General features: G+C 36.8%; 3 protein-coding genes across 3 annotated transcripts; 2 read left to right on the forward strand and 1 right to left on the reverse strand.

Annotated features, from left to right (window-relative positions):
- Window positions 1-1173: 1173 nt before the first annotated feature.
- On the reverse strand, window positions 1174-4354 carry rpl35 (ribosomal protein L35). Its single transcript, XM_046868169.1, has 4 exons — window positions 4202-4354; window positions 3391-3527; window positions 3000-3081; window positions 1174-1369 (listed from the first exon to the last, which is right to left on the reverse strand). Exons 1-4 carry the CDS (start codon window positions 4202-4204, stop codon window positions 1220-1222), a joined length of 372 nt encoding a protein of 123 aa, XP_046724125.1. The 5' UTR covers window positions 4205-4354; the 3' UTR covers window positions 1174-1219.
- An 830-nt stretch (window positions 4355-5184) lies between these two features.
- LOC124398132 (cytochrome b-c1 complex subunit 9) lies at window positions 5185-7472 on the forward strand. The gene is made up of 2 exons (XM_046868170.1): window positions 5185-5361; window positions 7168-7472. Exons 1-2 carry the CDS (start codon window positions 5221-5223, stop codon window positions 7210-7212), a joined length of 186 nt encoding a protein of 61 aa, XP_046724126.1. The 5' UTR covers window positions 5185-5220; the 3' UTR covers window positions 7213-7472.
- A 1206-nt stretch (window positions 7473-8678) lies between these two features.
- Window positions 8679-22109, forward strand: nr5a1b (nuclear receptor subfamily 5, group A, member 1b). Its single transcript, XM_046868171.1, has 7 exons — window positions 8679-8798; window positions 9074-9176; window positions 9389-9530; window positions 9691-10373; window positions 14631-14750; window positions 19348-19495; window positions 21148-22109. Exons 2-7 carry the CDS (start codon window positions 9075-9077, stop codon window positions 21399-21401), a joined length of 1449 nt encoding a protein of 482 aa, XP_046724127.1. The 5' UTR covers window positions 8679-8798; window position 9074; the 3' UTR covers window positions 21402-22109.
- Window positions 22110-24882: the final 2773 nt, after the last annotated feature.

A 24882-nucleotide genomic window follows, 5' to 3' on the forward strand; every position in this document is an offset into this window, starting at 1 on the left:
AGAAAATATGACCACATTAGCCCTGTTTTAATCAGAATACATTCGCTTAGATCAAAAGGTGCAGGCTATTTGTTGGTACCTCAAATAATGAAGACAGCAGCAGGGGGCAGATCTTTCTCTTATAATGCCCCACAGTTATGGAACAACCTTCCCAATCAGTGTTTAGGACTCAGACACAGTCTCAATGTTCAAGTCGAGACTGAAAACTTATTCAAGACTTTTATCGGTAGATTTTTCTTAGGTAAAGCCGCAGATCATGGATATAGTGTGTTCGGTGAACTGGGATATTTGTATTCTGTCGTCCCCTCTCTCACGCGTTCACTCAGGTTTGTTGACAGTAGTGTGGTGGGTCGTCTCTTATCCCAAAGATCCCTCATGTCTGTGTTACCTTCTGGTTCTCCCTTTAAGTCATGCTGCTATAGCGAGTCTTACCAAAGTCCCCAACTTTCATACAACAATAATTACACAGTAATCCATATCCTTCTCTTCCTGTCACCCCTCTTCTCTTTCAGTGGAGTTTAACATGCTCCTGAGGTTCCAGTGAACACTAATCCTGCCCCTCTCCCCTCCTTGGTTCTGCCCATTTCATGCAGGCCTGCCTCTGAATAGTGTTCTCTTTAATTAGAGGTCACTCTGTGCAGCTAGGGATGGTTTCCCCTATCAACACCCTGTGGATCCATGAAATTACTGAGTAAAAAAAAAAGGAGGTTTGAGGATGGGTTTGGACTGTAGTTAATGTCAACAGTCTGCTACACTGACTCAGGACTACAGTTTGCTTCTGATCACCATCACTGCACACTTCAACATCATTTATCTGTAATAAATGGACATTCAGTGCAACCCAGATGAGGATGGGTCCCAAACAAAAATCTGAGTCCCTATTGTAAATGCGCTAATGCTAATTATTGCCTATTGAGACTGCTAGACTCTGCCTACCAACAATACCCCCCCTCCCAAAAAAAACCCAAACAACCTACTTCAATATTGGAAGTATAACAGCAGTCATCGCCTAGTTTTTTTGTTTGTTTGTTTTTTAACACTAAACCTAGATTCTTGTACGTTCTTGGTAAGTTACACCGATCATGCATAACATATGGACTCAACACTGAACTTTCCTTTTTCCTCAAAAGAGCCAACAAAATATTGATGGCCCAAAAACCAACAAGACACATGTCTTTGTCCAGGGGTGGGGCATTTTATTCAAGAGGAACACAGAGCCTTAGGCCTTGACAGCAAATTTACGCATGGAGTAAAGTCGTGACTTCCTCTGCATTTTCTTGGTCATGAGGCCCTCCTCGTGCTTGGTGAGCTGCCGGCGGATAGCACGGGTCTTCTTGGGCCTCAGGTCCAGAGGCTTGTACTTCTTCCCCTTAAGAAATAAATAAAAGACAAGAAAATGTTTAGAATACATTTTAACACAATATGAGAATGGCAGTGTTTTGAGAACGCTGCTCACCCTCAACCAACCAAACAATAAAAAAAACCAACGTCTCTAAGTTGGATGACCTACTCAGCTCTAAAGTTAAATTTGTTGGGGCAAGTTACTTGCACACATTTTGTTTGCAGTTTAAATACATACTGAAAGATCCAGAATGCACTAGCTTTGTAAATTGTCATTTAAATCGTTCAATTTTTTTGGCCAACAATGGCGCAAAATTTAGCCAAATGTAGGCTGCTCACAGACAGACTCTGCAGTGAGCACAGAGAGAGCACACAGTGAGCAGTCATGATTATTGTAGCAAGAGAGTATTCACACTTACTCCACCAGTGCAGGAGCAGTGCTGGGTGATCGTCTTGCTAAAAACATTCTATCAGCACTTAATGTGTAAATATGAAATAAGTTTTTACATGACTGATGAAAAGGTCCTCACTTTGAAATTGACAATGTAAGGAACCTTAAACTGTTCATCCTCTCAAAAGCAAGAAACTACAAGAGTAGACATTTTTTAATCCAAATTAACTGACCCCTTGTACCTGCACACCACTGAATTCTAAAATGATTGTTTAGGTGTGAATTGGGTCAAAATTAGTAAGGAATTTCGCTCATGACAGCAATTTGCCAATGATTACAATAGTTTATCAATAATCTAAAACTGTTTCCAAGAACAAACAATTTATAGTTCGACTTTTGATTATGGAACACTGCTTATTTATGTTATAGACACGAACTAATTTTCTGCAGCAGCCTCACTCTCTTACATCAAACCACCCTTTTAAACGCTCCTTGAGATCTTAAAGAAAAACTCTGGCGCATAAATGCCTCTGTACTGGTGACACTCCTGTGCTGATAAACTTGACTGTGACAGACATTTGCAACTCTTCCCATGAACGGTAATGATGCAACCAAAACAAAGTTAAAAACTACAATAATGTTTCCATTTATTATTATTTTTAAGTGTTATTAGTCTTGCACGAGTCACTGCGTGTCAAATTATTAAAACCTATTCATCTGCCAGTTCTTTAACCAACTATGCTGATACACAAAACTAACCTTCCAGCCAATTAGATTTTACCATTTTAACATGCTGGGATATTTTCCATACCGGCAACACACAATGCTGGTTTACAGACAAATCACATGTTTAGATCAATGTGCTTATTTCAGTAAACCATGGTTTCTATAGTGACAGCTACTTCAGTAACTTGTGACAGAAGGACCACAGCATAAACTGTTTAAAAAAAAAAAAAAACAAAAAAAAAAAAAAAAGTATGAGAACCATATTTGCACATACTCCTAAACGTGTATATGAAAAATAAAACGCTCAAGCTTGGCAGTGAAGTGCAAAACAGGTTGCTGATCTTTCTTACCACATCTACAACTCCAACCTTTTAGCTGACTAACATGCAGGGGGAAAAGCCAATTTGGCAGCTGCAGGATAAGCCTTGTCTGGGACAAACTGACTGGCAAACAGATCATTTTCGGTGTGTTGCAAATAAAAAATTCAAAATGCTGCCAGTTACTCCTTACCAAACATTTCAATCATATTACGCTAACTCACCTTGTAGAACTTCCTCAGGTTCTCTTTCTGTGTCTGGTTGATGACAGTAAGAACTCTGGCGATGGATTTGCGCACGACGCGACTAAAGAGAGAAACAGTCAGAAAGGAGTCACTTAACCATGAAATTAAAAACATCACTCTGACATATTTGCAGCATTTGAATTTAACCAAAAGTAAAACATCTATGGGACTGCAGGGCTTCTGTGTGGGATCAGCAGTGGCAAGTTCCAGACTTTTACATCAACACTTAAAACAGAACGCAAAGTCTTGGATGTGCGGCCATTACTGCATGATTTATCTTGTGAGATTTCTCACGGTTAAGACAGTAGGAAGACACATTCGAGGGTGAACTACAGCATCTAGTGAGGATGGCAGGTGGCACATGGCTTACATCTTGGAAAGCTTGGAAGCAGCACCACCGGTGACCTTAGCCACTCGAAGCTGGGAAAGTTCCACTTTCAGGTCATCCAGCTGCTTGAGCAGCTCCTCCTTCTTCTTACCGCGCAGATCTCTGGCCTTGATCTTTGCCTGAAACGCACAGAAATACACAGTTTACACTAAGAAACAAATGGACCACTGTAACCAAACTGCAAACAAAGGGTGAGCTTCCTGCTTATAATAACCACAAGACAAATCCAGAAATCAAATCAAAATGATTTCAGGTGGGACATTTCAACACTCAAACACCTTGTATTCCAAAAGTGAATTACTCAGGAGGGAGTCAAAATATACATCAATGGGATCAAAAGAATAAATGTCTAAACATAACACAGATTCTAACAGTTATAAATCTGCACAAATGTTCATCCAGATTCATATTCTAAGGGCCTTCACGATGAACTCAAAGCTCCCTAACCAGCAAATACCTTACTACTACACCGAAGTACCAAATAAGTTGATATTTCAGAGTTTATTGACTAGTTATAAGATTTACACACACACACCGGTGCTCACAAACACAAATATTGTTTCCTTTATTGATTAAGCTATAGAAACCGGGCCGGAGAAACCTACACACTGCGGCTAAGCTACAAGCAAATAAAAATTTAATAAACGGTCCCAAATTCTAACTCGAGGCACAAAATAGAACATCTCGTCATTTAATACAATCAAAACCACTGGAAAAATTCCTTTGTTGGATAATTTAGGGTTTGAAATCGACAAGATTACGATAGATTGAAAAGTCTTCATCAAACCCTCACCATTTCACTCGACGGCCGCCACAAGAAAGGAAGTAGAGGAGGTCAGACAGGAACATCTACCGGGTTACAGCTGGGACGTACCATCCGCTTTATCAAGACGGGGGGCGGAGGATTTAAAACAGAACACGAACTTGTTACAGAGTGAAGAATCGCAATACCATGTGAGATTTTTTTTTTATGTTTGAATGCACGCTATTGCGTTTATTTAATTTGTTTAGTTTATTGCGTGAGAAAAATGTGAATATTTAAAAATGGTTAAAAACTCAAACATATCCCATCATTGCACCATATATATATATATATATATATATATATATATATATATATATATATATATATATAACATTACACTTTCAAATACAATGTCTCTCTGTACACTTTGTTAGTGTACGCACGCACACACACACACACACACACACACAAACCTGCTAGTGCACCTTATGATCAGATACTTAAGTTCTCATCTGGATATACAGTCTATTAGTATATTATTATTTAGCATCTATCTATCTATCTATCTATCTATCTATCTATCTATCTATCTATCTATCTATCTATCTATCTAATTATTTGTAATATTACAAAAAATTTATTTAATAAAATTAATTAATCAATTGATTAATTAAACCATAATGGATTAAATGAATTGGAACTAAAGAGTAATTAAACATAATACAAATAATACATATAATAATAATAAGAAGAAGAAGAAGAAGAAGAAGAAGAAAAATCTCACAGTAGACTTCTAATAAAAGCAAATGATTATGTTTTCTTTATTGCAAGTGCGTTAATTTATTATTATTGTTATTATTATTATTATTATTATTATTATTATTATTATTATTATTATTATGTGTAATTGGTACAGTGAAGTTGCTGTAAGAGTGAAGGACTGTACATATGTAACTGCTATAACGTCTTCTATTGGCTGTCTGTAATGTCCTCCACTCTGCTCTGTTCTGATTGGATGAGACTCGTTAAAGTTCCCGCCTCTTCCTTTCTCCTGAACACTCAGCATCATGGCGCTGGTGAGGAACGTCTACAACTTGCTGTTTCGAAGAACGTCGACTTTCGCCATCACCATCATGGTGGGAGCGGTATTCTTCGAGCGAGTTTTCGACCAGGGCGGAGACGCTTTGTTTGAGAGTTTAAACCGGGGGGTACGTGCTGTCACCTGTTTGATTTTAATTTACAATAACCAGCGAGCTGAAGCTAATGCTAGCGGAAGACTGACCTTACTGTAGGCGGCAGAGGACGAGTTCGTGGTTCAGGAACAGATGAATCTAATCACTGATCACTGTAATCTGAATGACATAAGAGACTGTGCAACATTTATAAGTCACATTTCAGCCATATAACGTTATTTTATAAAGTTGTCTCTGGTATTTTCATTGAATGCATTTACCTACAAGATTCTAGTGCCATTCTATGTAATAACATTACTTCATGTTCCTACTCTGTGTGATGTACTTGTGCTATAGGTGCAATATGGCAAAATATACATATACATTTTGTATATAGTGGTCATTTTTAAAGTAGAATTGGATAGGGAGGAGAAGTAGTAGTTTTATGGTTAAGGATCTGAGTTACTGATCAGAAGGTTGTGGGGTTTAAGCCCTGGCATTGCCAAGATGCCACTGCCGGGCCCTTAAGCAAGTTCCTGAACCCTGTTTCTTCCCCAAGGGACACTGTATCATGGCTGACCCAGACACCATGTTCCTAACAACCCAAGATATGCAACGAAAGAATTTCACTGTGTTGTAATATATAACCTTTCACACTCGATTGCTTTGGGGAAGGGGTAGGTCAGTGGTTAAGATGATGACTTCTGATCTGAAGGTCATGGGTTCAGATCCCACCACCACCAAGCTGCCACTGCTGGGCCTGTGAGCAAGACTCTTAACCCTCAACTGCTCATTTGTATGAAATAAGGTGTCTTCCAAATGCTGTAAATGTGTAAATAATTATAAACTGTAAATAATTGTCAATAATTTTCACACAACTACTCACACAAACGTCAGATACTGTAGAAATGGTGCCTTAATCTGGTGTAATATACTTGTTATTTAAAAAGAACCCCACTTTGACATCTTTGCATATTTACTACTTGGCAGTTAATGTAAGCTGAAGACTGATGATGTGTGTCACTTGAAATCACTGAGTTTACACTGAGATTTCTGGCCTGGTCTTAATGTTGCACAGAAAGTCAAGGACACCTCTGCTCAGGAGCTTAGGGAGATTGTTGGTCTTAAAACATTAAATACAACCCATTTAATGCCACTGTAAACAGAAACGGTTCTGTCAAATTTTTGAGAAATGTCTCAGCGTGTCGCTGCTGTGATCGCTCGTCTATGAGCCTCCAGCGGGATGACAGCGGAACTGGCAACACATCTTCAACCACTTATGGTTTCATTGACGAACCCTTTAATGAAAACTATTGAGCTGTAAAATATCCCGAATACCACAAGTTAATGATTGTGAGCCTGTGCTCAGAACATTAGTTTTCTTTTATTGGAAGTCTACTCAGATTTTCTTTTTTTCTATAATCTGCTATGGAGAACACATAGTCTGTTATCGTAATCATCATATTGTGCAGTGTGAATAACTTTCACACAGAACCTCTGAAAATGCAGTGTACTGATTTTCCAGTTTGCTGCTTTACTTTCAAAGCTCAACTGAGGAAAAAAGTTCAAACCCGTCACTATAGTTATACTTATATTTGCAGGCATTGTAGGCTAGCACGAGATTACTTTGGCCCTCTTGACATACACTTTGGACACAGTGGCAGTTCATGTATCTATGCAGTGCATAGTTTCCGATGCATTACAGCAATCTCAGTCTTTCTGATGAATAAATATAGCAATCATAAAATGCTCACTGAATATTTAGAAATATGGACTTTTCTCTATTGTGTTCCGTGTCTAGTGGTATGTATGTCTAATATGGGCCACTGTTTATTTTTCTAGAAACTGTGGAAACATATCAAGCACAACTATGAGAAGGAGGAATGAGAAGAATGCCATCTAATGTCGTCTCTTGATGGGGCACCCAGCCACCACCTGCTCACCATGTTTCCTGAAATGGTTTTGGGAGTGTTTTCAACGTCATCCTCTGTGGCTTTGGGATCCAGAGAGACTATATAATGATCATCACGCAACACTGAGAAATCGAATAGCTCTGCGAGAATATTGTGTTGTATGTCTTATATTCCTCACATTTTGTAAATGTATACTTAAATTAAACATGTTATTAAATCTGACAGTAGAAGTTACTTTTGATTCTTTTTTTGTCTTTATTAAGGATTTGCCTGTTTTTCTTGTCATTTTTTCTGGGGGGGCTTCACTTTGGCTTTACCATAAACTCCAATGCCGGTCTCAGAAAAACACTATTGAACTATTCCATTATTAAAATTGGCCCCTTTATTAAAATGCACATCATTTAATATATAAAAATTGTACATCCACTGTTATTTTCATATAATTTATGATTAGAGGGAAAAAATAATTAATGTATTATTTTATAGCTTTTAAAATTCGCCAGTGAGTTTAAACCCTAGCACTCTCAAGCTGGCACTGCTGCACAGGTCTATAAATGACCAAAAGGACTCTAGTCAGACTCTGCATCCTGAATCTAATGGTTATGCCAATGTTATTCTGGAGAAAATTACTTGTATTCAGAGTTGGTTTACACACGTTTTCATTAGCGGTGCAATTATTAAGGCAGGTGTTATATTATGGTGGATTGACATTCTACCTCATACAGATCTGTGTTTCTGGATCTTTCTGAAGGTGCTTAGTTTCTATAACTCACAATTTATTAATACTTATTTGATATGGAAAGTCATGCAAGTTTTAATCGGTTAAATGCAAACATTTGACTTTAATGTTGTATTTTATATTATCATATGTTAATTACAGTATTATGTGCTGTTAATACTATGTTAGTGTATAGGTGTGTTGGAATTTCATATTGCTAAGGAAAAGCTTTTTTTTTTAAGAATCTTAGACTTGAAATGTATAGTTTTTTAAGTTTCTTAAGTACGCTCAATACTCAAATACTCAATACACCAATCATGTGTGATTATTAATTGCAACACCCACTGCTAACTGTTCCCAACACCATCAACAGTCCTAAATATGTTTAATTGTTAAAAAACAAACAAACATGGTTATGGTTATGTTGATGTTGACTAATATTAATGTAAACATCAATATTCTGGCTAACATGGTTAAGCTCTTACATTCGCTAATAATTTGCTAATACATTGGTCTGAGAGAGGATTGTAAAGGTGTGTAATATACAGATGAATGGCTCCTCCCTAAGCTCTATCTCTAACTGTTGCAGATAGGTAATTGTCTGTCACTATGTCTGTCACTTTGTTTATCACTGTGTCCACATGTGCATGGGTGTGTGTATGTGTGTGTGGTGAATATAAAGGGATGTCACGCAAGTGACCAGGAGCAGTCAAACTACATAGGTGTTACAACCCGAGCAGTTGCAAACTTTCTCCCTTTGGACTAGTGCTCTTTTGACGGATGACAGTTTCTCAACATTCTGCCTGTCTTTTCACAGGAAAACAGTGACAGTGGACCAACAGGTAACTGAAATAGACTAGGCCTGTTTTGTGCTTAATTCCTAAATGGGTATATGTGGTATTTTGCATTTTTAGTGATGGATGAATTGATGGTTTCCATTTATCATAATTGATTACAATATCAAACTAAATATAGCTTATTAGAACTAAAAAATACCAGTATATCTAAACATTGGATGAAAATAGCTCGCATTAAATATTTAAAAAATTAAGATTTCTGTCAGCAATAACAATTTGTAGATCTAGTTTCTATCATCTTATTGTGTGTTGTAAATTAGGATGGAATGCATCTATGGTGTGGATTTGGAAGAGTTGTGTCCAGTGTGTGGGGACAACGTATCAGGCTATCACTATGGTTTGCTAACTTGCGAAAGCTGCAAGGTACAAGTTAACTTACTAAAAATAAAAATTCATTAAGATTTTTAAATTGCTGTGAATGCGCATACATTTGAAATAACTATCTATCCTCCAGCCTCCTTTATTTAAAAAAATTGAAATGTATTGCAATATAAAAGCTAGATTTAAAATGTGTTTCTGTGTCTTGCTGTGTATAGTCTTAAATATTCAGAATTTTATATGACTTCTGTTTAAAGGGTTTTTTTAAGAGGACAGTACAAAACAATAAGCGCTATACCTGCGCAGAGAGCCAGGAGTGTAAAATTGACAAGACCCAACGAAAGCGTTGTCCTTTCTGCCGTTTCCAGAAATGCCTCACTGTGGGCATGCGACTCGAAGGTAAGCATGAATCTAAACACATTGCTCTCGAAATAAAGTCCGCAATTACTATAAATAGCATTTGTTTAAATTAGAAAGGACATCTGCAGGAAGATAAGTACATCCTTGAAGCTTTTGGAAAAGTGGATTTTCAGAACTTTTTGTTCCTGTTAATTTCCAGCAGTTCGTGCAGACCGAATGCGTGGAGGCCGAAATAAGTTTGGGCCAATGTACAAGCGAGACCGGGCCTTAAAGCAGCAGAAAAAAACTTTAAACCGGGAGAGTGGGGTAAAGGTGGAGTCCATGCCACCAGTCATGTCACCTGACCAGACAGACTATGCCCTTAGTAACACATTGCCCAATCTCACAGACATTTCCACACCTAAAAACATCATGCTGAACATGCCATTCTCCAACACATCAGCAGAGTATGAGCAGGGCCTGTACACTACACCTGGCTGCATTAGCATAGGTTCCCACAGTCCACTGCAGTCTCAGTATCCACACCAATCTTTGCCCTGTCGCACCATCAAATCTGAGTTTCCTGACCATTACGCGAGTAGCAGCTCACCTGGTTCCACTGGGGGATACACCTACACCTATCAGAATCATACTATTAACTCACCTACACCCCACACTGGCCTGGACTTGCCCGCACTGGTTTTGGAGATTGTGCACTGTGAGCAGGATGAGCTGCTGGTACGGAGTAAGATCAGCACACACCTGGCTCTTCTGCAACAGAACCAGAGCTCTGGCAGCAATGAAGCGCTCTCAACCTTTGCTATAATGTGCCACATCGCAGACCAAACACTATTCTTCATTGTGGAGTGGGCACGGAGCTGCAGCTTCTTCAAAAAACTCAAGGTAAGGAAGAAACCAATGACAAGAAGATTGGAACGGTGTATAAATGGAGTTTTACAATGAAGTAAATGAAATCTAACATAATAAACAGCTCCTGATTGTTAAAACCTCAAAACTAATATTAGCACTGGATTTTCATCTGCACGGCCACAATACACAGTATCCCAAGACTAACTCTAATTAACATTCCTAACACCATTAAACTAGAAAACATGATTATAGTACATAGTTATCGTGCAGTGGCATGATCAAATTTGCAGCTGATATAGTCAAATAGTGTTTGGAGGCTTCACTCATCAGTTTCATCTTGAGTGTTTGTGTCTGTCCGAGTCAGTTTGCACATATGTGCGTGTTCTCCCTGGTGTTCAATATGGTTTTATGACAATGCCAATCTTGTTTCAAGAGTCCTGGCCCTAATAGAACACAGCTCATCCTGATAATGCAAAGTGCACCAATACTATGAGTTGTTTATTTGATACAGAATTTTGCAGTACTGTAATTTTAAGGATAAAAAGTTACTGGCAAAGTAATATTTGGTAAATGTCAGTTGCACTCTTGACAAATTAATCTAAAGGCTGTGAGTATTTTCTACTATTGTTGTGGCATTAATTGATAATGTGACATATTATAACGTGATGCTATAAATGGGTATTGTTCAGCAGATTCTTTGGGTGAACCCAAACAAAAAGGAGCTTCATTATCATTGGTTTGATAAAATGCCTCTAGGCATGAATAGGTATATGAGGTTTCTTGTAATAGGCAGGTATTTCCCTGTGGCTCTGACCAGGATGCGGTATTTGCTGATTATCAAGGAACTTATGAATGACATTTTATGTGAAACTCATGAATATTTGTGTATTTTCGTAAAATTCTGAACCCGTTTCTGAATCTCAATAAATATCAAATGGCGAAATAACTGTAGACTGCAAATTAAATTAAGCTCAAACTTGGTACACTGCATCTTTGCACTAAATCTACAAACGGGTTTCTGATTTCTGCTAACAGATTAGCTTTCAGCAGCCATTTCACAGGGTTTAAAATTGAGTTGTCTTTGCAAAATCTTCATAAGTGTGGTCATGCTATCATTCCATTCAACTTTGCAAGAACTGGCCACTGGTGCCTTTTGGGATGGGTGCAATTTATTATTTGTATCTGTAATTGTTTTTGTTGTTAATCATTTTGAATGTAACAATAACGGAAACAATTACGACCATTTATGTCAAATCATGTATATTTTGCAAAAGTTTCCAGGAGATTCAAACAAATCATTAATGAACAAAAATTGTGGAAGAAAATTGGGTGAGAATTTGTCCAAAAAATAGAGGTAAACTAATTTAGAGTTTTTCAGCAGAAAAACAAACGTTTACTTTGTCACCTGTGCATAACACACGCAAACACACACACACACACACACACACACACACACACACACACATCTGCTGCCTGCTATAGATTGTCCTGTCATCTTTGAGTCATCACTAGAAAAATATAGGCTCAGCTGCAGTCAAATCTATCTGCATTTGAGTCCAGATGCTGCTAAGCTCAGTAATAATGGCTGTGGGAGCGGATTTGGGTTTAGCAACGGAGTGCATGAAAACTGCTTTCATTACTCTCACTGTGCTGATGGACTGTTTCCACGTTATATTGTCACACCTGGCCAGGAGAACTAAACACACATATTAAATTTCCCCACAGATAAACAGGTTCTGGATATGAACAATTACATTTGGTATGTGAAATTAAGGGTATAGTGGGTTACACTCTTACATTGTCTTTATACTCAGTGAAATATTCAGAGTTGATTTAAGTCATGGCATTGTTTATGGTGAGAAAAGTGCTTGCATTCAGGTTTGGCGTATGTTTTTAATTGGTGGTTCTTTCAGGTTCTTAGAAGATGCAAGAAAAAGGCAGACTAAAATCAGGTAGAATAAGTAGAGTGAAAGCAATTTAAAAATAAAACAAAAAACTAATAAGATGATATATTAAGTAGAAGAGAAATGTAAATTGAAGTCTATTATTTTGCCAATATACTGAATTACTGCATGATTAACCCTAGTTGTAATTATCCCATCAATCATGGCACATTTAGTTTGTCATAATATGCCCTCTATGATATTGGCAGGCTATAAAATGGCAATTAATCAAGCATATCCTACAATTTGTATTTGTCTCAATAGGCAGGATTAGTCTTGCTCTATTCGGTTATTGCAACAATGGAGGCAAGCAGACATCATATCATTTTGTTTGAAACCAACAACCTTTGCCGTCTGGGACAGATACTCATCACACGGAACCAGAATGGATAAAGCTGTATTTTGGGTCACTCCCAGAAGCACCATTAACAGAGCCACAGGGCTGACCCAGACTGATATGTAAAAAAGAAAGTATGCTCTCTTTAAATTCTATGGATTACCATGTCAGGATATAAAAAAAAATTATCTGGTCCTTATTGGGTTTTAGAATTGGGTAAATACAACCTCAGATGAACACATGCCATATTACACCGTCATTATTTATTTGACAGAAATAAAGCCAAAATTGGAGTATCCATGTGTTGACAATCGAAGTTTACCTTATAATTTAATAGCTTGTAGCTATAATTTTAAGTAATCGTGTCTCTATGACTTTATCAGTCTCTCACATCATTGTGGAAGAATTTTAGTTCACTTTTCTTCACAATGTTGTTTCAGTTCATTGAGCTTTGTGTGCAATTGTTTATGCACACATCTCTTGAAGTCCGATCACAGAATTTCAGTCAGGTTTAGGTCTGGACTTTGAATGGGTCATTTCAATACCTTTTTCTTTTATTTTTTAGCCATTTTGTTTTAGATTTTCTGGTGTGCTTGGGATTACTGTCCTGTTACATGACTCACTTTGGCCAAGCTTTAACTCAAGAATTCTGTGATATACAGAGGAGTTCATAGTCAACATTATGAGTGCAAGGTGCCCAGGTCCTGTAGCTCAAATCATCACCCTTACACCACTGTGCTTGACAGTTGGTATGAAGTATTAGTTCTGATATGCTGTGTTTTCCAGAATTTCCACTTTGTTTACATGTGTTGCGAGAGGAAGGTTGTCCCATTTGTGTCTGGTACAGGATTCTAGCTGCTTAGCAGTTCTAGGTCTTTTTTGTGGAATTGTTTTAATGGTGCACCAAAATATATAAATTGGGGAAAAGTTAGGATTGCAAGCAGGCAAGTTCAGCACCTGGACCTTTCTATAAAAAAGCCATCCTGTTGTCTTAATATGTATAGCCTTCCCTAAAAAAAGATAGCATTCAGCATTGATAGGCATTAATTTAGCCCCGTACCATCAAAGGCAGGTCTTTGACCTGAACACCAATAATAAGCCAAGATGAATCACCCAAAGAAAACAGTGGCATTTCTGGATCCTGCACACATTTGGCCTCTTCTTTTTGCCTGATAGAGCTTTACTCTGCATTTGTGGATGACACAGTGAACTGTGTTCATTTCTGGAGGTGTTTCTGTGCACATTTACACAATAATGCGTTAATGCAGTGGCAAATGAGGGCCCAAAGATCACAGGCAAACAACGTTGATTTCTGTTCTTGTCCCTTGCACACATAGATTTCTCCAGATTCTCTGAATTTTTTTAAATATATTATGTACATAATGAGATAATTATAGTCGTTGCATTGTGATGTTGAGGAAGCTTATTCTGAAATTCTTTTACAATTTGTATATGCAGTATTTCTGCAGATTGGTGAACCTCTGCCCATTTTTACTTTTGAGAGAAGTAAGCCTCTCTATCTCTAAGAACCTCTTTTTTATACCCAATCATTTTACTGACCTGTTGCCAATTAACCTTATTAGTTGGTTGTAATCGTTGTTTTATACTTTATGTTTGTATTGGAAAGGACATATTTTAGCGCTTTAGGACAAAAAACTTTAGGTGCCCCAGAAAAAGATTCAGTATACCTTAGACTTAAAAGATATTCCATTTATGTGTTACAGGAGAAATGCTCTTGGCTAGATTGAGTTTTAGACAAAGTACAAGATTCAAGAGTAGTTTTCCCAAACACAGCTAAATGACTGAGTGACAAAAAAAGATAGAGGTAGAAAGAGCTACAAAGAGAAATGCATTGCTGGTTTTGCTAAAGCTTACAATAGTTTTCAGCCTCATATTTAATACTAATACATGTTATGTTTGGTGCTGGTATGTTCTGATATTCCTTTGAATGTTTTACCTTGGTATTGACCAGAATGATTAACAATTTACCACTTATTTTCCCTTTCTCAGGTGGGGGATCAGATGAAATTACTGCAAAACTGTTGGAGTGAGCTTCTGGTGCTTGACTTTATCTCCAGACAGGTGCATCATGATGAACAAGACACTATTTTACTCATTACTGGACAGAAGGTACAGTTACAAAACAAATAAACATACACAAAAAAAACCAATCATTATTTTAACAGTTATTTTAAGGAATAAATGATTGCATTTGCTAATAGATAGCAAGTATATTTGGACTGATATTATTTTCAGGGTACCTTTTTTTGTGTACATGAGAGGCAATCTTACTACTCTAGTCCCAGTTATAGTCTTATACAGAGCATGACTGTGTCTCTGGGTGGGTCTGGAAATAGAGAGAGTCAGATTTTTTTTTTGTAACCTGATCAGATAAAATAAACCTTTATTCGTTCCACAGTGGGGAAATTTTTATTCATCCCACAGTGGGGAAATTTCTCAGAATTTCTCAGAATCTTCACCTAGAATTCAGAATGGGGAGCAAATACCCACAGTAATTGCTGGAGGAAGCGCTCATCGGAAGATGATCCCTGTATATTAGCTTGAAGAAATTTTAGCCAATTCCTTAGTAGAGACCAACTTCAAATCTAGAATGTTGGTGGGTTTCCTTATGTGAACTGCTTGTTTAGGTCCTTCCACAAACCTTCTATTGGATTTAGTTTAGAACTGATCTGGCTATTTCAAAACTTTAACTTAATTCTTCTTTAATCATTAGACTAGTAGAATAGTGGAAAACCTGAATGCTTAGATTTGTTGTCTTGCTGCAATCCGTTCAAGGATAAAACTTAATGATTTCATTAATTCATTGTTTCATATAAGTTAACAAGCTCTTTTTGTCCAGGTGCACCAAACAGACCCATACACAATACATTGTTTTACAGATTGGTTCTTATGGAAATACTATTAGAAAGTAATGTTTTCCTCTATCCAATATAATGCTTCTAATTTAGAAAAAGAGTTCTATTTTGGTCTCATCGAGCCACAAAGCATTTTTCCACTAGTCTTCTGACTTGTTAAGCATTTTTAAGGAAAGTATGAACAACAGGTTGTGGCAGGATGGGGAGGTGTTAGTGTAAAAAAAATCATCCTCAAGCATCGGGAATTCAAATAAACAATGTTTTACCATACATACTTCCCATAATACAACTAAACATAACTTTACTTCACTTGTCTCCGCTTCTCCTTTCTGCTTTGGCATCACAACTTTTATACTCAAAACCCTGCCTTTCTTGGGCCTTCAGCTCTAAGCTAATGGGTCGCTAACTGGACCAGCAATAATTCCCAGGAAGGCAATAATTGGGTGGAATCAGCACTTGTGTGCAGGAAAGAGGTCGGACAGAAGGGAGAGCAAAAGAGCAGTAGGCAATATCTGGCACAGAACAAACATACGATGTAAAGATCAAACTTTGCTAGATCACTATTCTTTAAATTAAACAGGGCACTCACCCACACCTTAGTCTCAGGCTATAGACTGAAAATAGCAGATACTAATTTTAACTTCAACTTAACTGCTTCCCCTAAAAGTTCACATTATATAATATTTATTTCAATAAATAAATGACAATTGGGTTTAATTTGGTTCTTTTTGTCTGCTTTTAGAATTTCATATTGTTAATATTAGTTAATATTAATGCAGAAAAATCTAAGCAGTTCATAAACTTTCAAGCATCACTCTATTTTACTATCCAGAGAGTGTAAATTAGTATTTTTCCTGTGCAGTAAAATGCATACAGGTCGTCCAAAATTATTTGTACAGTAAAATAAATGGTTAATTTGGCCTACATAAACCAGGAAAATTGATTTGAAATAAAGCAAGACATAATTGAAGTGTAAACTAACAGCTATAGTTAAAGTGATTAAAAAAAAAAAAACAGGTTGTATTAACCTGTACCTGCATTTTAACAGGTTTAAATGTTAAATGTGCCAGATGCAGAGGTGGCAAAAGTACACACATCCATTACTTAAGTAGAAGTACAGATACTCATGTTTTCAAATACTCTGGAAAAAGTTAAAGTACTGATTATACCTTTTTACTTAAGTAAAAGTAAAGAAGTCTTGGCTCTGACATGTACTTAAGTAAAAAGTAGTTATTACTTCTACCTGTTTTAGCTGTTAACTGGACCTCACATCATATTAATATTAGATAGATAGATAGATAGATAGATAGATAGATAGATAGATAGATAGATAGATAGATAGATAGATAGAACTTTATTGTCATTGTACAGTACAGGTACACAGCAACGAAATGCCGTTTGGCATCTACCAGAAGTGCAAAAAAGTAGCAATCGTGCAAATAGTGCAGATAAATATGTATCATATGTACAGCATGTGATATATATGTAAGCATATGTACAGTGATTAAATATAAAGGCTATAACAGTGCAGAGATGTGACATCATTAAGAGCATTTGCTATGTTTCCACACGGACAGTTAATGAGGTGATACCGAAAAAAAGTGCACCTCTTCAAGTCAAGAAGCTTTTATATATACAATCATCTAAGTAAAGAAGGGACGTTGTGAATAAGTATATGTTTTGCTGGATGTTTTAATTTCACCTCTTTTTTATTTATTTATTTATTTATTTAAATTTCTTTTTTTTAATAAAAATGGTAAAAACAGAAATGCGCACTGAATAACATTCATTCTAGTGCCGTTTACAATAATTTGAATTTTTGACAGCCAAATATATATATATTAATACAAAACGAATTAAAAATGTTGTTACCTAATGAATGTGTCCAGGCTGAAGATCCACATATAGAACACAAGCAGAGAAAAGATGATGATAATCATGAATGTGTCTGTTCTCAGTCATGTTCTCATCACTGACTCCCTCTGTCTCATCCACATTAACCCCAAACTTCTTACTGCCTTCTGCCTGCTGAATCTTATCTTCGTAAAGAGTGAGAGACAGGACTTTATACACCAGCGGATTGAAAAAGACTGTTGTTCGGCTAAAATCGGCGCATTGAAAAGAAAAATTTTATATTTCACACAATCAGTGGATTAAATGTAACCAAATTTACCGGTTTTGAAAATGTAAGAAGTAAAAAGTACAGATATTTGTGTAAAAATGTAATGAGTAAAAGTAAAAAGTTGTCTGAAAAATAAATAGTGGAGTAAAGTACTGATACCAGAAAAATCTACTTAAGTACAGTAACGAAGTATTTGTACTCCGTTACTTCCCACCTTTGGCCAGATGTGACCTTTTTCCTGCTTATTTTATGAAAAGTCAAGTCAAGTCAAGTAAAGAAGCTTTATTGTCATTTCAACCATATATAGCTGACGCAGTACACAGTGAAATGAAACAACGTTCCTCCAGAACCCTAATGCTACATACAACAACATAAAACAACAATCACAGAAACAGAAAAACACAGGGCTAAGGACTAGTAAGTGTCCTCGCCACATAAAGTGCATCGTGTCCAACCTGGTGCAAACAGTGCAAAGGCAATACAGGACAGTGCAAGACAAATACACAAAACACAAAATAGCTCCGGCAGTAAACCTGTCATAACGAGATAAAGTGAACAGTAGCAAAAATGTAAACAAAATATTGTGCAAAAGAGCAAATAGCAGCAATCCAGGAAAGATGTGCAAAAACGGCATGTAAACAGTGTATGGTAATGAAGTGATGTAGTGTGAGTTGTGCTGAAGTCATGGGTGTGCGAAGTGAGTACGAGTGTGTGTTGAGTCCGGGTTGTAAAGATCAGTTACACAGTTTTGTGTGTGTTTGTGTGTATGTGTGTGTGTGTGTGTGTGTGTGTGTGTGTGTGAGTTCAGTTCAGTTCAGTTCTTTGTTGAGAAGCCTGATGGCTTGAGGGAAGAAACTGTTACACAGTCTGGATGCTTCGGACCTGCTTTCCTGATGGCAGGAGGGTAAAGAGTGTGTGTGACGGGTGTGTGAGGTCGTCCACAATGGTGTTGGCTTTGCGGCTGCAGCGTGTGGTGTAATTATCCATGATAGAGGGAGAGAGACTCAGATGATCTTCTCAGCTGTCCTCACTATCCTCTTTAGGGTCTTAAGGAGAAAATTAAGGACTTGGATTTGGAGTTAGTCTATTTGCATTTGGTTCATAGAAACTGTCACTATGTGGTCCCACGAGGTGCGAATGCTAGTGAAGAAAGTCATCAATATAGTGAACAAAAGAGTATCAAAAGGAAAGGATGTAATGACATGGTCATTTATGGCTGCCAATTAAACTGGGTCACTGTTGTTTATTGATAAAAATGACTGCTGCCTGAAATGTGTAAGGTTACACTTTCCGTTTAGATTCAGTCACAAGCTGCAAAATCGTTCAAGAACAATGTCTTTAACTTAAGAAGAGCAACTTAGGGTAAAGAGATTGTTCTTAAATTATCGTTATCTGACCTTAACCAAACTGAGCAGGTTTCTAACTTATTGGAGACAAATTTGTAGGCGGTAACCCATAAGCAAAACAAGCAACAACCACAGTAAACAGTAAAGGCCTGGCAAGGCATCTAAAGGGAGTGAACTCAGCATTTGATGAGTAAAGTTTGGCTATTATGTTAGTTTGTCCAATTATGTTTGAGACTGTGCAGATGGATGTACTATGTAAACATCTTCTTAATAGTTAATGCAGTATTTTTTTAAATTGAAACTGAAAGTTTACATTTCATTCACTTCACTGCAGTTATATGTTGTAGGGTTGGTGCAATATAATACAAACATATTTTTTTTAGGTGGGCCTGACTTCTTTGCTGACACAGGCAGGGGTGATCCTAGGTGAGTTTGTACGAGGGGCACAGCAACTGGTCCAGAGTCTTCAGAAGCTACATTTAGACTGCAGGGAGATCACCTGTTTTAAGTACCTCATCCTGTTCAATCCTGGTAAGGCCAAACATACATATTTTCTGAAAATGAGATATACTTAAACAGATGATTTTTGTATTTCATGTTTACCATATTATGTTTAAACGCAGTTTAAACGCAGAACTATTCCTACTGTAGTATTTAATGGTAGCTTGGTTATGTGATACTATAGTGTAATGATGATAATGATGATATATGTGTGTGTGTGTGTGTGTGTGTGTGTGTGTGTGTGTGTGTGTGTGTGTGTTTGTGTGTGTGTGTGTGTGTGTGTGTGTGTGTGTGTGTGTGTGTGAGTTCAGTTCAGTTCAGTTCTTTGTTGAGAAGCCTGATGGCTTGAGGGAAGAAACTGTTACACAGTCTGGATGCTTCGGACCTGCTTTCCTGATGGCAGGAGGGTAAAGAGTGTGTGTGACGGTGTGTGAGGTCGTCCACAATGGTGTTGGCTTTGCGGCTGCAGCGTGTGGTGTAATTATCCATGATAGAGGGAGAGAGACTCAGATGATCTTCTCAGCTGTCCTCAATATCCTCTTTAGGGTCTTAAGGAGAAAATTAAGGACTTGGATTTGGAGTTAGTCTATTTGCATTTGGTTCATAGAAACTGTCACTATGTGGTCCCACGAGGTGCGAATGCTAGTGAAGAAAGTCATCAATATAGTGAACAAAAGAGTATCAAAAGGAAAGGATGTAATGACATGGTCATTTATGGCTGCCAATTAAACTGGGTCACTGTTGTTTATTGATAAAAATGACTGCTGCCTGAAATGTGTAAGGTTACACTTTCCGTTTAGATTCAGTCACAAGCTGCAAAATCGTTCAAGAACAATGTCTTTACCTTAAGAAGAGCAACTTAGGGTAAAGAGATTGTTCTTAAATTATCGTTATCTGACCTTAACCAAACTGAGCAGGTTTCTAACTTATTGGAGACAAATCTGTAGGCGGTAACCCATAAGCAAAACAAGCAACAACCACAGTAAACAGTAAAGACCTGGCAAGGCATCTAAAGGGAGTGAACTCAGCATTTGATGAGTAAAGTTTGGCTATTATGTTAGTTTGTCCAATTATGTTTGAGACTGTGCAGATGGATGTACTATGTAAACATCTTCTTAATAGTTAATGCAGTATTTTTTTAAATTGAAACTGAAAGTTTACATTTCATTCACTTCACTGCAGTTATATGTTGTAGGGTTGGTGCAATATAATACAAACATATTTTTTTTAGGTGGGCCTGACTTCTTTGCTGACACAGGCAGGGGTGATCCTAGGTGAGTTTGTACGAGGGGCACAGCAACTGGTCCAGAGTCTTCAGAAGCTACATTTAGACTGCAGGGAGATCACCTGTTTTAAGTACCTCATCCTGTTCAATCCTGGTAAGGCCAAACATACATATTTTCTGAAAATGAGATATACTTAAACAGATGATTTTTGTATTTCATGTTTACCATATTATGTTTAAACGCAGTTTAAACGCAGAACTATTCCTACTGTAGTATTTAATGGTAGCTTGGTTATGTGATACTATAGTGTAATGATGATAATGATGATATATGTGTGTGTGTGTGTGTGTGTGTGTGTGTGTGTGTGTGTGTGTGTTTGTGTGTGTGCTTATTGCTATTCACCCTCACTCAAACTGTCTGCTCTTTTATCTCTGCTCACTATTCATTTATTGCCAGATGTGAAGCTATTGGAAAACCAGGAATATGTGGAAAGTGTGTATCATCAGGTGAGTGGGGCATTGCTGGAATACACATTGTCTGTGTATCCGCAGTATGTGGACAGATTTAGTCAGCTGCTGCTGCATCTGCGAGAGCTACGAGTTCTAAGCACTCAGGCTGAAGATTACCTGAGCTATAAACACCTCAATGGAGAGGTACCGTGCAACAAACTGCTCATAGAGATGCTGTATGCCAAAAGAGCCTGTGACTGACACATAGACACAGACCTTTACATTTGTAAAAACACCAACATATACCACACAAACACAAACCTTGGTTTGTGCCTCCAGAAAAAAATATGCATGTATGTGTTGGGGAACCACTTAAGTGAATCTGAAATGGAATAAGCAATGCACAGACATGTTGTACTTCATTTCGAGCTAATATTATCTGCCTAAACCAAGGAAAAAGGTCCTATTTATACTGCAAATATTTAATGTTTAAGGACTATTCTAAGTTAACTTAGCACTAAGTATATGATTTTTCTTTCTAACGCTTTCTTATTTTTGTTTGATGATTGAGCTGAAAGAAATATTTCTCATAAGCTTTGTACCTACTTGTCTAGTAACTAACCTGGGATTAAAGTCTTACTGTGAATTAAAGGTAAAAGTCTATATTTTTTGTTGGTTGTGTAAATAAAGGTTGTATTTTTGCAAAAAGGGCGAGTAAATTAATATCAAAATTCAACATAATATTAAATGACAGAAAGTACAAACTAAATTTTCCTACTTTCACATGGAATTTATTTATGTTTCTGGATTGGAAGTTGGTTCATTATGTCTCATAGGCTGTAGGTAACCTTAGCATATGTGTGATTACTACTAAAATACTTGTGACAATCTTTCGCTGTCATTTGAAAAAATTGTAAACTCTTTTGTATACAGTTGTTCAACTCTGTCAATAAACCTGTATGTGCAATATATTTTTGTAGAATGCATTTCTGAATTTTATTTAAAGGTATATGTAATGACTGTAAATACTGTAGATATAATTCAGAGTGAAGAATGTTTGTTTAAGTTACCAACATTTACAAGAAGGTGAAATTCGAATATCTAACCCTGATCAGCTTTAATGCTCGGTTATTATTAAATCTATTCATCTTCAGTATGTCCTTTACCCTAGTCAGGGCTGTAGTGGTTCCAGAATACTGGACAGGAATACACCCTGCATGAGACACCAGTCTGTTATAGGACACCATGAACACACATTCACCAAATTTACCATTTGAATTTACCAAAGCCAATCCTCTTACCATCAACTTGGATCTATGAGAACATGAATACGAGGACAGCATGCAAAACACACAGCCAATAACTGGAGCTCGTGATCAAACCAAGAACCTTGAGACTGTTTGGATGCAACTCTACCTTATGATGTAGTTTTGAATTTACATTATACTGTGAAATAAATATCTACAGTTTTGATTAGTAACTGCTGTATCTCAGCTCAGTTGTATAAAAGCATCTGCCCAATGATTGTAATAAGTATATTTTACAATCTGTTTAAAACTACACCTCTCAAAATGAGTGATTGTTTTTCAAATATAATTGCACATGATGTGTCACTGTCCATGTCTACAAAAGATTCCATGCATAGTTTGCATTGTCATTGTAGATATACTTATTGTGAGAGATGCAGCGATCAACTCACTCAGTTACAATGGCATTACAGGCACATACAGTTGGAAATACAAGTGCTAGTATACTTGAGCTATAGTAATTGGTCCAATGTCTGTTTTGGGTGGCTATGTGGACTCTCCCTATAAAACATTGTGCCAATGTTGGGCCAGTTTGCTACTTGGGAAATAATACATTATAACATATAGATATACTGAAAAAAGCCTCTAATCAGCGCTATTGTAAAATATCTCTATAACTACATAAGCAAACATTATGTATATCCTTTTTTTTTTAAACCAATTTTATGAATATAAGTTATCAACATTTGAACAACTTGTTTCAAGTTGTGTTGTTTTATGGTGATAAAAAAATCACAGCTACAGTATCTGTTCAGATTTCTTTCCTACCATATATGAGATAATTGTTGTTGTTATTATAAGTACTAGTTCCAGAATTAACACTCATTTTTGTCATTACTATTGTACAACATGGAGTGTGTGTGTGTGTGTGTGTGTGTGTGTGTGTGTGTGTGTGTGTGTGTGTGTGTGTGTGTGAGAATGTAGTATTATTTTGGAAAGCAATGTTTTAAGTAATAAAATATATAAATATGCATTAAGAAATATTCAAACTTACCATTAATGCAGCTATATATTATTATGAATGCAGTTACTGATAGATATGTTCAGCTTACAAACAAAAGGAACTAAAAGTAAATCTAAAAAACCTTTTGTTGAATTCTGAATTCAGGATGTTTGTGTTGGTGGTTATTAAGTGTTGTTTTAGACAAAATTTTTTAGTGCAGAGGAGGACACAGACACCACATTTCAGCTGCTGACCCAGACCTCTATGTGCAGAATATGCTCCTTTAAGAATACAGTATATCCTTAAATTATTTAGTATGTATTGCATGCCTTATTGCACTCTCCAGTGTTCTGTATTGTTGAAAGATTTATGATCAAACTCTTGATGTCACCCAGATGAGGATGGGTTCCCCTTTTGAGTCTGGTTCCTCTCAAGGTTTCTTCCTCATAACATCTAAGGGAGTTTTTCCTTGCCACAGTCGCCACGGCTTGCTCATCAGGGACAAATGCACACCATTCACCATCACTGTTGATTTGTGTAAAGCTGCTTTGAGACAATGTCTGTTGTGAAAAGCGCCATACAAATAAACTTGACTTGACTTGACTTGACTTGCACAAGTTTGTCGATACTGCTAAAATTTCTTAATTTCCCATTTGGATGAACAAAGTATGTATGTACGTATGTACGTATGTATGTATGTATGTATGTATGTATGTATGTATGTATGTATGTAGGTACAGTACAGACCAAAAGTTTGGACACACCTTGTGTGTCAAACTTTGGTCTGTACTGTATATATATATATACAGTACAGACCAAATGTTTATATATATATATATACAGTACAGACCAAAAGTTTGGACACACCTGCTCATTCAAAGAGTTTTCCTATTTTCATGACTATGAAAATTGTAGAGTCACACTGAAGGCATCAAAACTATGAATTAACACATGTGGAATTATATACATAACAAAAAAGTGAACTGAAAATATGTCATATTGTAGGTTCTTTAAAGTAGGCATCAAGAGAATGCCAAGAGTGTGCAAAGCAGTAATCTAAGCAAAAGGTGGCTACTTTGTAGAACCTACAATATGACATATTTTTCAGTTGTTTTACACTTTTTTGTTATGTATATAATTCCACGTGTTAATTCATAGTTTTGATGCCTTCAGTGTGACTCTACAATTTTCATAGTCATGAAAATAAAGAAAACTCTTTGAATGAGAAGGTGTGTCCAAACTTTTGGTCTGTACTGTATGTGTGTATGTATCGGTCAGTTGGTCTGTCTGTCTATCTCTCTGTCTGTCTGTCTGTCTGTCTGTATAGCATCACTGAACTCATGTCATGTCATGTCATGTCATGTAATGTCATGTCTGGAGGAAACCAGGCACCTCTCATCACCTGGCCATGGCAACTTTCATTTTCATGTAAGTTTTAATAGTAGTAATAGTAATAGTGATAGTAGTTGGGTATAATAATACATGTACTTTA

This window comes from Silurus meridionalis, chromosome 15 (genome assembly GCF_014805685.1).
Source record: "Silurus meridionalis isolate SWU-2019-XX chromosome 15, ASM1480568v1, whole genome shotgun sequence".
NCBI classification, from domain to species: Eukaryota; Metazoa; Chordata; class Actinopteri; order Siluriformes; family Siluridae; genus Silurus; species Silurus meridionalis.

Bases quoted from the DNA above. Each gene is read 5' to 3' on its own strand.
- rpl35 (XM_046868169.1), bottom strand. The intron at 3,082-3,390 runs GTAAGCCATGTG...TTCTCTCTTTAG, and splicing joins GCTTCCAAGCTTTCCAAGAT to TCGCGTCGTGCGCAAATCCA. The intron at 1,370-2,999 runs GTGAGTTAGCGT...TTATTTCTTAAG, and splicing joins ACCTGAGGAAGTTCTACAAG to GGGAAGAAGTACAAGCCTCT.
- LOC124398132 (XM_046868170.1), top strand. From the start codon at position 5,221: ATGGCGCTGGTGAGGAACGTCTACAACTTGCTGTTTCGAAGAACGTCG. The intron at 5,362-7,167 runs GTACGTGCTGTC...TTATTTTTCTAG, and splicing joins TTGAGAGTTTAAACCGGGGG to AAACTGTGGAAACATATCAA.
- nr5a1b (XM_046868171.1), top strand. From the start codon at position 9,075: ATGGAATGCATCTATGGTGTGGATTTGGAAGAGTTGTGTCCAGTGTGT. The intron at 9,531-9,690 runs GTAAGCATGAAT...GTTAATTTCCAG, and splicing joins TGTGGGCATGCGACTCGAAG to CAGTTCGTGCAGACCGAATG. The intron at 14,751-19,347 runs GTACAGTTACAA...TATTTTTTTTAG, and splicing joins TACTCATTACTGGACAGAAG to GTGGGCCTGACTTCTTTGCT.